This window comes from Mesoplodon densirostris, chromosome 16, assembly GCF_025265405.1.
Source record: "Mesoplodon densirostris isolate mMesDen1 chromosome 16, mMesDen1 primary haplotype, whole genome shotgun sequence".
In the NCBI taxonomy this organism is placed as follows: Eukaryota; Metazoa; Chordata; class Mammalia; order Artiodactyla; family Ziphiidae; genus Mesoplodon; species Mesoplodon densirostris.
In genome coordinates this window covers 18568594-18583442 of record NC_082676.1, presented here as the reverse complement: position 1 = coordinate 18583442, position 14849 = coordinate 18568594, and the positions used below count along the sequence as shown (strand labels likewise).

Sequence of the window (14849 nt, the reverse complement as noted above, 5' to 3'; positions counted from 1 at the left end):
AGAGGTGGTGCTCAGGAAAAACTACATCTATATTCAGACATCCCTGATCCCCCACGCAGAAGCAATCACTTCCTCCCATTTTCCCATCTTGCTGTCTGTTCCTCTGTTATAGCACTTAGCACAGCGGTCCTTCTATTAAAGTCTCGCGGTGTGTGAGTCACTCCCCACTCCCACGCAGAACACGAGCAGCTGAGTGCTGGGGACAAACAGGGATTGTGTATTATCTGCCATGTGCTCCTACGGTACCTGGCATGGTGTCTTGCATGGAGCCCATGCTCAATAAATTTTTGTTGATTTGAATATAAAACCATAAGAAACTAATGTATATGGTTATGTTAGGTACCTGCATAATGTGTTTTTGAACAGGCTTTCGATTATTCTTAATGTACAGAAAACTGTTTCCTACTGACAGTGCATTTGGAAATTGCCAGGAGGGCAATAAATATGCACATAAAATCCAGCTTTGCTCAGATTGGACAGAATCTCTTTGGTTCCTGGGGCTTCTGTTTGCCAGGCACCCACAGGGGCTGGGGCTGTCCCTGGGCTGCCTCCTTTTTTTTTCTTTTTAAAAAATTTTTTATTTATTTATTTATTTTTAATTTATCTATCCTTGGCTGTGTTGTGTCTTCGTTGCTGCACGCAGACTTTCTCCAGTTGCGGCGAGCGGGGGCTACTCTTCGTTATGGTGCGTGGGCTTCTCATTGCGGTGGCTTGGAGGCTCTAGAGCACAGGCTCAGTAGTTGTGGCACGTGGGCTTAGTTGCTCTGCGGCATGTGGGATCTTCTCGGACTAGGGCTCAAACCCGTGTCCCCTGCATTGGCAGGCGGATTCTTAACCACTGCGCCACTGGGGAAGCCCGCCAATTGATTTTTGACAAGGGTATGAGGTGCATCAATGGAGAAGAAAATCATCTTTAACAAATGATTCTGAGACAGCTGATGTGCACATGCAAGAGAATGAGGTTGGACCACAAGCTCACACCATAGGAAAAAAATAACTCCAAATGGGTCAATGACCTAAATTTAAGAACTGTGGGGAGAGGAGAATGGAGGAGAAACCATTTAATGAGTAAGGGGTTTTACTCTGGAGTGATGGAAATGTTCTGGGACTAGGTAGAGGTGATGGTTGCACAACACTGTGAATGTTCTAAATGCCACTGAATTGTCCACTTTAAAATGGTTAATTTTATGTTATGTGAATTTTACCTCAATAAATTATTTAAAAAAACAACCAAACAGAAAATGCAGTGTGTGATTTGTGATCAGGCGTAAAAGGGACCCTCATACGTTGGAGCTGATTTCAACCTTGAGTTCCTCACTTCCAGAACTTTGGTCACATGACCCAAGAAAGAACCAGGAAACCAGGCAGCACACCTGGGGTAACCTGGCACCAGAAATCTAGGTCGCACAATGGCCTTGACTTTAGCTTGCTGTTTTCTGCTATAAAGTTACTATACATTTACTTTTGGGGATAAAAAAAAAAAGAATGCTCATGCGTCCTGTGTTTTCGCCCATGCCCTGGCCATGGTGAATCTTTTAAAAGCGTTAAAAAGGAGGTGGGGTAGGAGGGAACCATTAAGCCACCTGGGCAGCAGTATTCTAGGCACAGGAACCAGAGCATGTGCAAAGGCCCTGAGGCAGGGGTATGTTTGGTGTGTCGGAGGTACCAAAGAGAGGCCATGGTGGTTGCAGCAGAGTGAAAGAGAGGGAAGGATCATGGTGGCCTGATTGAGCAGGGCCTCATGGGCCACAGTGAAGACCAGCATTTTCTTAGTGAAGAGGAAAGCCAGCCAAGGGTTTGAGCTGTAGAGTGACTTGATGTGACTTCATAATCTCATTTCATTTTTAACAGGACCTCTGTGATGGAGAATAGAATGTAGATGATTATACAAGTGACTGATTAATTACAAGTGTGATAAGAGCTAGAAAGGAGAGTCCAGGTGCTTTGGGAATGCAAAACAGGAGACCCTGGGAGTTTGGAGATGACTCTAAGTAGATATGATGCTGATAATACTCCCTGCCAGGGGATGCTTTGGGAGTCTTCCTCAAGTGGGGCACCTGAAGCATTCTGCTGGCTGTGAGTCTGAAGAGGGCTCACTGTGCTTATCCAGCCTCTTGGGAGGAGGAGAGGGTGGGAGTCAGGCTGGCGAGCCTCAGGACACTGCAGGATCTGTCTACCTCACCGTCTTTCCTAAGGTGTGTCAGGCACTCGAGGCCCCTGATGGCTCTAATTGAAATCCTCTCTGTCACTGAGATGTCAGGTGAGACAGCTCCTGTCCCTAAATGAAGCCCTGGCTGGAAGTTTGACAGCCTCAGCTGGGAGGCCATCCTGCTGCTTAATCACCCAAGGACAGACAGAACTGGTCACACCCTCCATGGCATCTTGCATCTTCTGGCCTGTGCATCCAGGAGACTCAGTGGTCACAGACCTTACAGATGAAACTTGTGTCTGATAATAGTCCCCCAAGCACCTCTGTATCAGTCGGGGTCAGCGGGAAGCAGACACATACTCCAACTAGGTTAACTCAAAGTGGGATTAATAAAAGGGCTGTTTACAGCTGTGTGGACAAGGTGTAGGGAAATCGTAAGGGGTAGACCATTACCTGGGGCTAGTAACAGTGCTCCTTTCCCCAGGTCCAAAGGGAGGGGGCAGGAGGAAGTACCAGACACTGGAGGTGGGTGGAGGGAGTCATGGAGAGACAGCCGGGGATCAGAAGCTGGGTCCCTTGGCTGAGAGACACAGCCAGACATAGGCAAGTTTGCAGAGAGGCAGCTGGGGAAGATCAGTACCCTGAATGCACTCTCCTTCCTTCCTCTGATCCACTGCCAGGACTCTCTGCTGGTCAAGCCTGACCAGAGGACAAGGGAGCCTGTTGATGTGGTCCACACAGGTAGAGGAAGGATGGTGAGTGGAGCTGGAGGAAAAATGAGAGATGGCCATGTTCCTCCGGGGTAGTCCTGTCCTGGGCACAGGGTCCAGAAATAGATCAGACACAGTCCTTGTCTCCAAGGACCTCTCAGTGACATGAGAGTGGGGCCAAAGTGACCTCCAGTAGGGTTAGTGCTGGAATAGAGGGATGAAGAAATTGCACAGGCTTTCTGGTTGTGTGGACCATTAAACTGGGGAGGGGTGCAGAGGGGAGGGATATAGGGAGGGATGCTTGACTGCTCTCCCAAGTACACCCACAGTGGCATGTTTACAACACTTTTTAAGATGATGGGAGGATAACAGCAACAACACAGCCTCACAAGCTTCTTGTGGAGATTAAATAAGATCCTGCATGGAAACTGTCTAGCATGGTACTTGGCACGTTGCAGGCGAACTGCAAACGGTAGCCCCATCACCATCTTTTGGCCTTTTGGCCTCATCAAGGTAGTCCAGTTAGCTCAACCAAGTTAACAAGCAAGGTAGGGGAGCATCTGAAATCTTGGCCCAGTGACTCTGTGACTTGTGTGGCTACCATTTTTTTTTTCTAAATGAATTCTTTTTTTTTCTCCTTTATTTATTTTTTTAAATATTTTATTTATTTATTTGGTTGCATCGGGTCTTAGCTGTGGCACATGTGCTCCTTAGTTGTGGCAGGAGGGCTCCTTAGTTGTGGCATGCGAACTCTTAGTTGTGGCAGTGGGATCTACTTCCCTGACCAGGGATTGATCCTGGGCCCCCTGCATTGGGAGCGTGAGATCTTAACCACTGCGCCACCAGGGAAGCCCCTGTGTGACTACCATTTATTTATTTAGTGCTTGCTCTGTACCACACACTGTGCTAAACGCTTTACAAGTATTATCACAACTTTTATGGGGGGGGGATATGTGGATAATATTATTTATTCCTTTTTCTTCCGCTTGTGCCTCTTGTGATGGTTTAAAACCATGCCTGCAAATTCTTTGACACTCTTCCCATTGAGAGGTGGGGGTCTATGTCCCCTGCCCTTGAATCTGGGTTGTTTTCAGTAACTTATTTGTAACCAGTACAGTGCAGTGGAATTGATGCTGCATAACTTTGGAGGATAAGTCAGAGAAAGCCACGCAGCTTCCACCTGGTCTCTTGGGACATGTAGCTGGAGGAAGCCAGGCATCACATGAGGAATCCAACTACCCTGAGACGTCCATGCTGGGGAAGCCACATGTGGGCACTTTGGTCCAGCCCAGATGACTACCAGCATTATGTGCCAGCCACGTGAGGGGTGTCCAGCCCGGCTGAGCCTTCAGATGGCTGCAGCCTCAGCTGCCACCTGACGACAACCCCTGGAGGGAGTCCAGCTAAGCCCTCCCCAAACTCCTGACCGGTAAAGTCACAAGTGAAGTAAAATGGCTGGTGTGGGCTACTAAGTTTTGAAATAAATTTTTATACACTGCTGGTAACTGGAACACCTCCCCACCCTTTCCATTCCCCAGACTGACTTGACTTTATACCTGGCCATGTGATTGATTTTGGCTATTGGGATGTGCGTGGATCCCAACCAAAAGTTTGAAATGTGCTCAAGTGATTTGGCCAGCCCTCTTACACTCCTGTGATTAATCACGGAAAGATCACGCCCCAGATACCTGCTTCCTTTCATCCTAAAATGAAAAAGACCTGAACTCAATCTACAGCCTGAAGCAGAGCTGCCCCAGATGACCTACAGTGCTGTGAGTGAGAAATAAATGCTTGTCGAGGTAAACCACTGAGATTTGGGTGTTGTTTGTGAGCCCGGATCATCACAGTAATAGCTGACTAAGATAAGATTGGTGATAATGCTGTTATTCCCTTTCCCAGATGGTACAACAAAGCATCAAAAGATTAAATGAACTGCTCAGGGCATAGCTAGCTAGAAAGGAGGAGTCTGCAATTGTAACTCTCTTTTAACCATTGTCTCTGGAAAGTCACATACACGAATATGTAATGAACGGACCCAAATGTGTATCCAGCATCTCCGCTCAGTCCCTGCCTGGGCATCTGTGGTAACTTCAGTTCCTGGAGCAGCTGAGGACACTATAGGTGAATAAATAGCCACTGAAAACCTGTTTTCCAGTGTCTAAAGCCTCAACCATGAAACCTCAGCTGGATAGTCTATTATCCTTCCCGGAGCACAGAAGAGGTGACCAAGTGCTTGGAAATATCTAAAAGCTCTGCTGCAGCCTAAACACATAAGGAAAGCAGGCAGCAATCTCCTTCATTCTTCCTCCTCTGGTCTCAGAGGTAGGGCGTTTTTAAAAGCATTATGAATTTATACACATTTTGATGCATTCAGAGTTGGGGTAAAATCTGTTTGTGTCCATGGCTGTGTTTGGCTGTGTGTGTGTGTGTGTGTGTGTGTGTGTTTGTGTGCGCGCGCGTGCTGCATCACAAAAGAACAATTGGGAGAATGTGGCTAAAGAGGGGTTGTTAGCAGATACGGTGGCCGAAGGGGTGGTGCCAGAGGCCTCCGCCTGGCTCGCCACCTGACTCGGCCCTCCCGTCTTGCGGCTTCGGTTCCACCATGGCTCCCAAAGGCGGCTCCAAGCAGCAGTCCGAGGAGGACCTGCTCCTGCAGGATTTCAGCCATAACCTCTTGGCCAAGTCCTTGGTGCTCTTCTTTGGGAATGCCTTCATCACGTCCGCCTTCCCCATCTGGCTATACTGGCGAATATGGCATATGGATCTTATTCAGCCTGCTGTTCTGTATAGTGTGATGACCCTAGTAAGCACTTATTTGGTAGCCTTTGCATACAAAAATGTGAGATTTGTTCTCAAGCACAAAGTAGCACAGAAGAGGGAGGTTGCTGTTTCCAAAGAAGTGACTCGAAAACTTTCTGAAGCTGGTAATAGAAAGATATCTCGGAAGCAAAAAGATGAAAGAATCTTGTGGAAGAAGAATGAAGCTGCTGATTATGAAGCTACAACATTTTCCATCTTCTATAATAATAACACCCTATTTCTGGTCTTGGTCATTGTGGCTTCCTTCTTTATATTGAAGAACTTCAACCCCACAGTGAACTACATTTTGTCCATACGTGCTTCCTCGGGCCTCATCGCCCTCCTGTCTTCTGGCTCCAAGTAGACCACATCAGCTTCCCCCCGGCTGCCCTGGCTTTGTATTTATGGGTGGCCTGTAGTATATGGAAAAGTAGCAGGGTGGTCAGGGTGGAAGACACACAAGCTGTTTTTATAAGTCAGGAGTTTGAGGGTTTGAAAAACCCAACAAAATGTAATTCAGTATTTGTTTGTTGGCTCTTTTTCTTTTTTTTGACAGATTGTTGAAATTAAATGAATTGAAAGGGGAAAAAAAAAAAAGAAAGTGGCTAAAGAGACTGGGCTTTGGAGTCAGTTAGTCCTGGATTTAAATATGACACCCTCCATTGTGTGACCTTGGACAAGTTTTGCAACCACTCTGAGTTTTAGTTCCTTTATCTTGTAAGTAGGAGGCTGTAATATCTGAGTAAGGAATGGGATTGGCCTCCATGAAATAATGTCTATAAAGCACCTACCATCTTGTAGGGGCTTAATGAACACATACACCCTTTTCCCCTCTTGTCATCTCTTATGAATAGTGACTTACAAATTGTGGATTGTGGGACTTGGTGAGGACTTTCTGTGAACTCTGCTGGCATCAGGGGAGCCGCCCCCACTAGGTGTGAAGCAGGAGAGAGCTCCTTTGATGACTGGGACCTGGGTCCTGCAGCTCTGACTCTATAAGTCTACACATCTTCTGACTAAGTACCAAAAGTCATTGTGGTACAGAGAAGAAGGGGCTTAAACTAGGAGACATTTGAGCCTGGGTTGAAACCCTGTCTTTATTATTTATTAGCTGTGTAACCTGGATAATTAATTAAACTTTCTATGCCTTGTTTATTTTCTTCTATGTAAAATGAACATAATTATCTGTATCCTGCTTCTCAACATATTATCTGTGCTCAGCATGGTGCCAGCCACCTAGTAAATGTCATAAGGCTCAAACAGAGTAACACATGAGTAATTGCCCAGCACATAGTAGGTACTCACTTAACACTGGCTTCCCTGCTGGTACTGTTGGTATAATGGCAAGACTTTTTTTTTTTTTTGGCTATGCCACGCGGCATGCTGGATCCTAGTTCCCTGACCAGGGATTGAACCCGGGCCTCCTGCAATGGAAGCATGGAGTACTAACCACTGGATAGCCAGGGAATTCCCAAGGCAGGACCTTTCAAGGCAGGGAGCTCAAGAAATTTTAACTGAATCTGAGTCATTGCTGTAATAGCACTTTGATTACATTTTGAGGAAGATTGGGGTCTAGAGTCTATAACTGGGCATTTGCAGAGTCTGGCTCTGTCTGCCTTAAGAGACATGCCTGTCTCCTCTCTTTAGCACCTCCTATCCCCATGCCTCCTTCAACCTGAGGTTATTTACATGTGTGGTTGCTGTGAGCACAGAAGTCATCATCATCCTTGTCAGCGCCATTAACATCATTATCACCATCATCATTCTCATAATGACCATCAACAATATCACGATCATTGCTATAATCACCACCACCATCACCACTACCATCATCCTAACAGCATCATTTTAATCATCATCACTACAAGCACAGTAACTATTACTGGTACTTCCACTGTTTTTGAAGTCCTTACTCTGTACTGTACTACCTACTGTAAATGCTTTGTCTTATTGAATCTTCATAACAAATCTCTAAGGTAATTGCTATCTCCATTTTGCAGTCAAGGCAACCAAGACATGCAAGGGTGAAATAATTTGCCCCCAGTTAACCATCGGTGGGGATATGATTCAAATCCAGATAATATTACTCCTAGGCTAACTTTCTTAGCTTGTAAGTAGAATTACTCCTTCTCTCCATCTTTTACCTAGTTAACCCACCCTTCAAATCTTGGCTCATATGTCCTGTCCTTGGAAGTCTTCCTTGACTGCCTTCACCACCATTGTAAGCACACAGAGCTCCTTTTAAATATTCTTCACGCTGTTTATCATGATTTGTAATTTTGCCTTTATTTGTGTAGTTATTGGATTAATGGCTGTCTCCTCCAAGCTCCAGGAGGGCAGGGACAGTGGGCACTGTGTCTCTTTTTGTGCTGTCTTATGCTCCGCATCCAGAGAGGTGAGGCTCAGACTCAGAAGTCTACCCTATTGTTGGATGAATGAACCCTGCCTCTATCATTAGCCTCTCTGTGGTCTTGCTTCCTGGTTCTCTGGTCTTTCTAAGTCAGCTTCCTTTCTAACTCGTCTTTTGCTGGGCAATCTGGGCTCTAGCTGAAGCAAGTCACATCCTCCTCCTTGGATGGATTATCACCATTATCTAGGTAGACTCCAAAACGTCTCCAAAATTGGCTCAGAAACGGGGTCATTGAGAGTGGACAAGTTGGGGGTGAGGAGAATCAGGAAGTAGGGAGACCAGGCTGTTGTCATAAGAAAGACCTACCAAAGAGGCCATGGATAGATGACCCTCAGTGCCAGTGGTGGCATTGGGGACCAGAGTTAGTAACAAAGCTAAAAAATGTCCTAAGGCAGAAATGGCTAGTCCTAGTGTCTGGATGGGTGTGGGATACCACCAGTTGCTCTAAGATGTCAGCTTTGGAGGAAGAATACAGCATGGTGATATCTACAGCCTTGATGGGCATCCCAGTCTTATCTCCCCGTGGACGACGGGCTCTTTTCTGTGTCTTGCTTGTGCATATTTCTTTCCTCTGCCTGCAGTGCCCTTTCCTGCCTGTTTCTACCTGGAAAACTCCTACTCACCTTCCAAGGCTCAGATTAAAGGACATTTTTGCAGACGTTGTTGCTGGCTCAGGGCTGCCACCACATCTTGGTCAGATCTGTTCTAAACCATGTGCCAGATTGAGTTGTCATCACATGTTTATGTGCCCATTTGCACCATCACTATGAGTTCTTTGGGAGCAAGTTTGGTTACATACGTCCTTTCTCTTCCCCTTCATCTCAGATGTGTCCTCCCCTCCCCTCTCTTCCTTTTCCTCTCCCAATATCCATCCAACTCCTACAATGCTGTAATGTGACACGTTCTCTATTAATTATCAGAACAACAACAAAGGGAGACAGAGGGGTCAGGGGAGCAGGGGAGGGGGGCTCTGACTTGGCTAATGACATCTTTAGCTGAGGTCAGGTCTTGCAGGAAGAGGAGAATGAAGCCTTTAAGAGAGCCAACACCCCTTCCTTTCCACCTGGATCTCTTGACACCAACTATTTGGTTTCCTGACACACTTCGGTTCACCACGCCTGACTTTGAATTCACACATCACATCACTTGTATGGAGTGAGCAGACCAAAAAGTGGGTGTAACGAAAGTGCCCCTGCGTGTGGGTTTCTTTTTCTTAACTGTGTTACTTATAGTGGAAACCAGAGGAGCAGTGGGTGGTGTGCAGCTGGCCTCCCACTCAGCCCTCTGCTGCAAACGCTTCCTGAGTGGGGGAATCTGGGAGGGGAGGGGGTTGGGTGCTGCGCCCGCTCATCTGATGACAGGATCACTTTAGTGCTGCAGCTCTGTTAGACTCTTGGCATCGAGCTTGGTGTTAGAAGTTGGGGTACCGCACATAGTCTGGAAAAGGCCGCCAAATACCCCTGGGTTCTTTGACCATCTTGCCTCTTCAGACTCAGTGCTGGGACCGTAGGGACCTGACCACTGACCACCCAGCAACTTGCTCTTCTTCTGGTTCTTATCTCTTCTTGGTTAAGTCACTTAACGTCTCTTTGCCTCATTTTTTCTCACTGTCAAATGAGTATTGTGATAATACCTACCTCACAGCATTGTGGTGAGTATGACATGATGTAACATATGGAAATTACTTAGAGCAGGGCCTATCACATAATAAGTGCTACGTAAGGGTTAGCAATGCTGACTACCATTCCACTATTATTATTGCTGCTGTCATTTAAACTTTTTTGCATTGATTGGGTCCTGATCTTGTTCTTCCAATCAAGAAGATCTTGGCCAGCCTGGTACCTTTTCTTTGTTCAAGTTTTACCCCAGTGTCACCTTCTTGGAGAGGCCTTCCCTGACTCCCAAATCCAAAGTAGTAACCCCACCCTGCCACTCTCAAAACACTTCATCTCATCATGACGTGCCGTCTTTACAGCACCTGTGCTACTTCACGTTCTTTGCAGGGCATGTGGGATCTTAGTTCCCTGACCAGGGATCGAACCTGTGCCCCCTGCATTGGAAGCACGGAGTCTTAACCACTGGACCGCCAGGGAAGTCCTGTCACATTCTTATTCATGCACTTATTTATTGCGTCTCCCCATCCTGGAACGTAAGCACCCTTGCCTTCTTTACTACAGCCTTCCAGGTGCTCAGCACAGGACCCTGCACCCGGAGGATCTCAATAATTATTATTACTTGACTGTCTTCATCAGACACCTTCTGCCTTGTCCTGAACTTCTGTAAGCTTGGTTCCAACAGTTGAACCTCCCAGGAGGGAGAAATTGAGACTGGGTGACATTGTTTTTTGATATTCACTGCACTCCTTCCCTTCCACCCCTTGGTGGAGCCTTTGTCGCAACTTTTCAGTGAGTGTGTCCTATTGTTGTTGTACTCTCAGGACCAGACCGGAAATACATCATACTGAAGTGTGAATGATTGATACAAAGTACCACCTTCTCTCAAGAGATCAAACTTGACTTCATTCCATGCTCGCCCTCCTTACAAGGAAAGATGTGAGGATGGTGCAGGGCTAAGAGGTGATGGTGCTGATTCCACTTCCTCTAATTAGCTGTGATCCTGGACATGACACTTGACCTCTCTGAGCCCCGGTATCCTTATTTTTAAGATGTGCTGTTTCCCATGTGAGATGGTTGTGAGTGTCAAATGTAATCTCTGTGTCTGAAAATGCTTGTCTTTTAGAAAATGCTCCCTGAGTAAGCTGTTATTGTTGTTTATCATAACAGAAAATAAGAGCAGTGACTGAAGTGAGTGACAAGTTGAATAGAACCTGGCAACGTGCCTCAGGGGAATCCTTGTCCCCGGTCTCTTTGTCACCATTCAAATCCTGGGCTGCCTGAGATGCGATCCTAGAGCATCTGCTCTCCCCCAGCTCCGATCCTGCCCCTCTGCCCTCACTCTTAGTGTGGCTTTGACAAGGAGCCCCAGGTCTGACCAATTTAGGGAGACAAGAGACGCAGAGACGAGTTTTGTGTAAAGTCTCAAAATCAAGTCTCCCTTCAGCCTCTTTCTAGGCACTGGACCCCACCCGGCCTTTCTCTTGCCCTCGTCATCCCTTCCTGAATCGCTGAGAAGGCTGAATTCCTTTTCTACTCCTTCCCCTTGCTACCTTGGTCCAGGCTTAGCTGCCTTGGTCTGAGCTCCTGTCTCCACCCCACCCTCCAACAACCAACAGCTTCTCTAATCAAGCTGTGCCCCACCCCTAAGCTTCCACCTCCCCTCCCCACATCTAAAGCTTCTTCCATTCCTGAGCAGCCACTGAGACTGTGGATGGGCGCAGGACAGACTGGGGCATGGGTGTTCAAGCCATGGTCTCCATGGTGAAGAGAGTATTACCTGATCTTGGGAGGGTGTGTGCCAGAGCCTGATTGCCTGGGTCCAGATCTGGCTCTGGTGCTGCCTAGTTCTGTGACCTTGAACAAGTTTCATCCCCTCCTTGTACTTCAGCTGATTCATCTGCAACATGAAGATAATCATTGAACCCACCTCAGCAGGTTTTTATGAGGATTAAAATGGATTTATTCATGTAAAGCATCTAGAATGATACCTAGCAGAGAGTAAGTGCCTAGTGAATGTTGGCTTTTTTTTTCTTTTATATCATTAATAAGGAGTCAGCTTCTTCCTTACTGGCAAATTCCAGTCAAAGGTGACCTCAAATTTGAGATGGTTCCCCAGGTCAGGTCCCTTTCTCCCTAGACCATGCCTCTACCCTTAGAACGTTCCCATGCAAAGTGTGTGTATGACAAGTTTCTGGCCCTAATTCTTTTCCCCTTCCTGTAACCATGTTCTATGCCAGGCAGTTTTGCAGTTGCTCCCTGAAAGCAGATGCAGGTCCCTGCCCTCTGGGTTGAGGCTCAGCTACATGACTTGTTTTAGCTCAAGGCAGTCTGGGCAGAAGTGAACCACTTCACATTGTGCTGTCAGTGTTACTGAAAAAGGGCTCATTGCCCAACATGCATAGAAGCCAATACTATGGTACCAACTTTTGAGAAAAGAAAAAGCTTTAATGTGAGGTCAACTGGCAAGGAGACAGGAGGCACAGCTCAAACCTGTCTACCCAGCCTGTGATTCGGTCAAGTTTTTATGAGTTAGGGGAGGAGGGTTAGTGTGTGGAAGTGCCGGTGGGGCAGGTTTGTCTTGGAGGGCTTTGGAACTCAGCTGTATATGGTAAGATGTGGTAAAGGGGCTTCAGCACCGGACCTTCCTGGACAGCGCTTCTGAATGAGTTCTGGTATTCAGGTTCCGATCATGTCCCGGTTGTTTGGTTCCATAGAGGGGAGGGATTTTGGTTCTGGGTATTACTTGATGTCATGACTTGTGGTTTTGTTCTGTTGTCTCTGAAGAACAACTCAGTATCTTGTTAGAAACAGGATAGGGCCAGCTTGGGCTGGTTCTGCAGTTACATGAGGACCCTTGGGTGGTTTTGCTTGCTCTCTCATGCCTCTGCCATCATCATGGAAAGACCCTGGCTCACCAGCTGGTCTGAGGAAGACGAGAGACACTGGAGACCATGTGGAACAGACCTGAATCTGACCTTCAGCCTACAGCTGCCTATTTATGCGAGTCCTAGCCCAGCCCAGCCAGGTCAAGACCAGCCGAACCCCCACCCAACCCAGACATGCATGAGCAAAATAAATGCTTATTGTTGTACATGACTGAGATTTGTGGTTGTTGGTTAGACAGCAATAGCTGACAGATATGCCTGGTGAGTGGTGGGAAATTGCCCTGTTATTGTTGACTAGGCTTGGGCCCCCAAACCCAGAACAGGGAATGGCAGATGAGCTGGGCTGGACCATGTGGAACACCCGTTTGCCTTAAACTAGTTAAGTCGGATTGAAATAGGCTATCACGGGCCTCCCTGGTGGCGCAAGTGGTTGAGAGTCCGCCTGCCGATGCAGGGGATACGGGTTCGTGCCCCGGTCTGGGAGGATCCCATATGCCACGGAGCGGCTGGGCCCGTGGGCCATGGCCGCTGAGCCTGCGCGTCCGGAGCCTGTGCTCCGCAACGGGAGAGGCCACAACAGTGAGAGGCCCGCATACCGCAAAAAAAAAAAAAAAAAAAAAAAAAAAAAAAAGAAATAGGCTATCACGCTGCCAGTCGCTCCTTAGTCCTCACCTTGTTCCATCCAAATCTGAGCCTTTGGTCTCTGCACCAGGGTTGCCTGTAGGAAATAAGCAGAAGAGACCAGGAGATGGTCAGACAGGTTCTGATGGAGCAAGTTCTGCCTAGCAGAGCACCTGCTCTACAAGAATGGGCTCTGGTTTGCTTTTGCTGCCCTGGCTATTCGGGTAGAAGAGAGAAAGGAGAGAAAAAACAACACGCATCTTAAAGTGAGGTGACTCTTACACTAGAATGTGTGACCTGGTCAGTGCCTTAGAGTGCAGCCCATGCATTGAGATACCACCTTTCCCTGCAGGTGAGATGGAGTCAGGGAGGAGAAGGGAAAGGTGGGATTCTGTATATTTACTCCCCTTCCTCATCACTCTTTCCCCCATAACACACCTTATTTATCTATCTATTTTGCATAGTACTTGTCTTTACCTGAAATTATATATTTACTAGTTTATTTGCTTGTATCTATCTTCCATCACTAGAATGTGAGCAATATGAGGGCAGCAACCTGATTTGTTTTCTCAGGGCTGTATACCCATTGCCTGAAATAATAGCTGGCACAGGGTAGATGATCAATAAATGTTTGCTGAATGAATGAATGAATTTATGCATTGGGCCCTGCTGTAGCATGTCAGCCTAGTCACCGTTTACTCCTTGCTCCTTTACCTTCTCCTAGCATGTCCTTGCCTGTACTTGCAGGAACTAGAAGACATTAACCAGGAGGCCCATTCTTTGACTCAGAAATTGCCCCAGTCTGAGACATATCTGGGGTCTGGAACCTGCTCTCCATCTGCACCCCTGGACTCTATCTTGTTCAGTTTCAGGCCTAGACCACTTAGTACTGCTGATCTGATTTGGGCCCAGCCCTCTTCTGGACCTACTCCACTTTTGGTTTGGCTGTCTAGACAGCTAACCCAGAGCACAGCATCTCTGCTCCCAGCCAGGTCCAGGACAAGGGCCCCCAGGCAGAGAAATGTCCTCTGCCCATCTTGCTCATCTGGTGGGGATATTGACAATCTCCTTCCTTATAGCAGGACCATGGATAGACCAATTGCAGAGATCCGTCAGCCTATGTGATGATAATCCTTACAGTTTAGTCTCTTCAAGGTCTTTGCCAACTTATTTTTATTGGTTTTAGCTCATTCTGTTCCCATTTGCTCCTGTAGTGATCATGCAAATACAGCAACTTCTATGCAGATGGACTCTGTTTGCAAAGATGTCTCTGTCAAATGCCTGGAATGCTTTGTCTCACTGCTCTGGGAAGGACTGCTTGACTCCAGGGTTCAAAACAAAACCAAAAAAATTTCCAGGTGGAGTGTTGGCTGAACTCCATGATTGCTAGCTGGGTACTTTGTGACTGCCTAGAGGGGTGGGATAGGGAGGGTGGGAGGGAGACGCAAGAGGGAGGGGATATGGGGATACACACACACACACACAGCTGATTCACTGTTATACAGCAGAAACTAATACACCATTGTAAAGCAATTATACTCCAATAAAGATGTTAAAAAAAAGTTATAAGGAGAAAAAAAAAGAAACGGGGGTCACAGAAAGGATTTGTACCTGGGAGCCCCACAGGATCCTGCTTGGTTTCACCCATTTTATTGATGA

The 14849-nt window shown here is 47.0% G+C and overlaps 1 protein-coding gene across 1 annotated transcript; it reads left to right on the top strand.

Annotated features, from left to right (window-relative positions):
- The first annotated feature begins 5459 nt into the window (after positions 1 to 5459).
- LOC132476318 (translocon-associated protein subunit gamma-like) lies at positions 5460 to 6035 on the top strand. Its single transcript, XM_060078190.1, has one exon. It carries the CDS (start codon positions 5462 to 5464, stop codon positions 6020 to 6022), a length of 561 nt encoding a protein of 186 aa, XP_059934173.1. The 5' UTR covers positions 5460 to 5461; the 3' UTR covers positions 6023 to 6035.
- Positions 6036 to 14849: the final 8814 nt, after the last annotated feature.

Coding starts and splice junctions, on each gene's coding strand:
- LOC132476318 (XM_060078190.1), top strand. CDS start 5,462: ATGGCTCCCAAAGGCGGCTCCAAGCAGCAGTCCGAGGAGGACCTGCTC.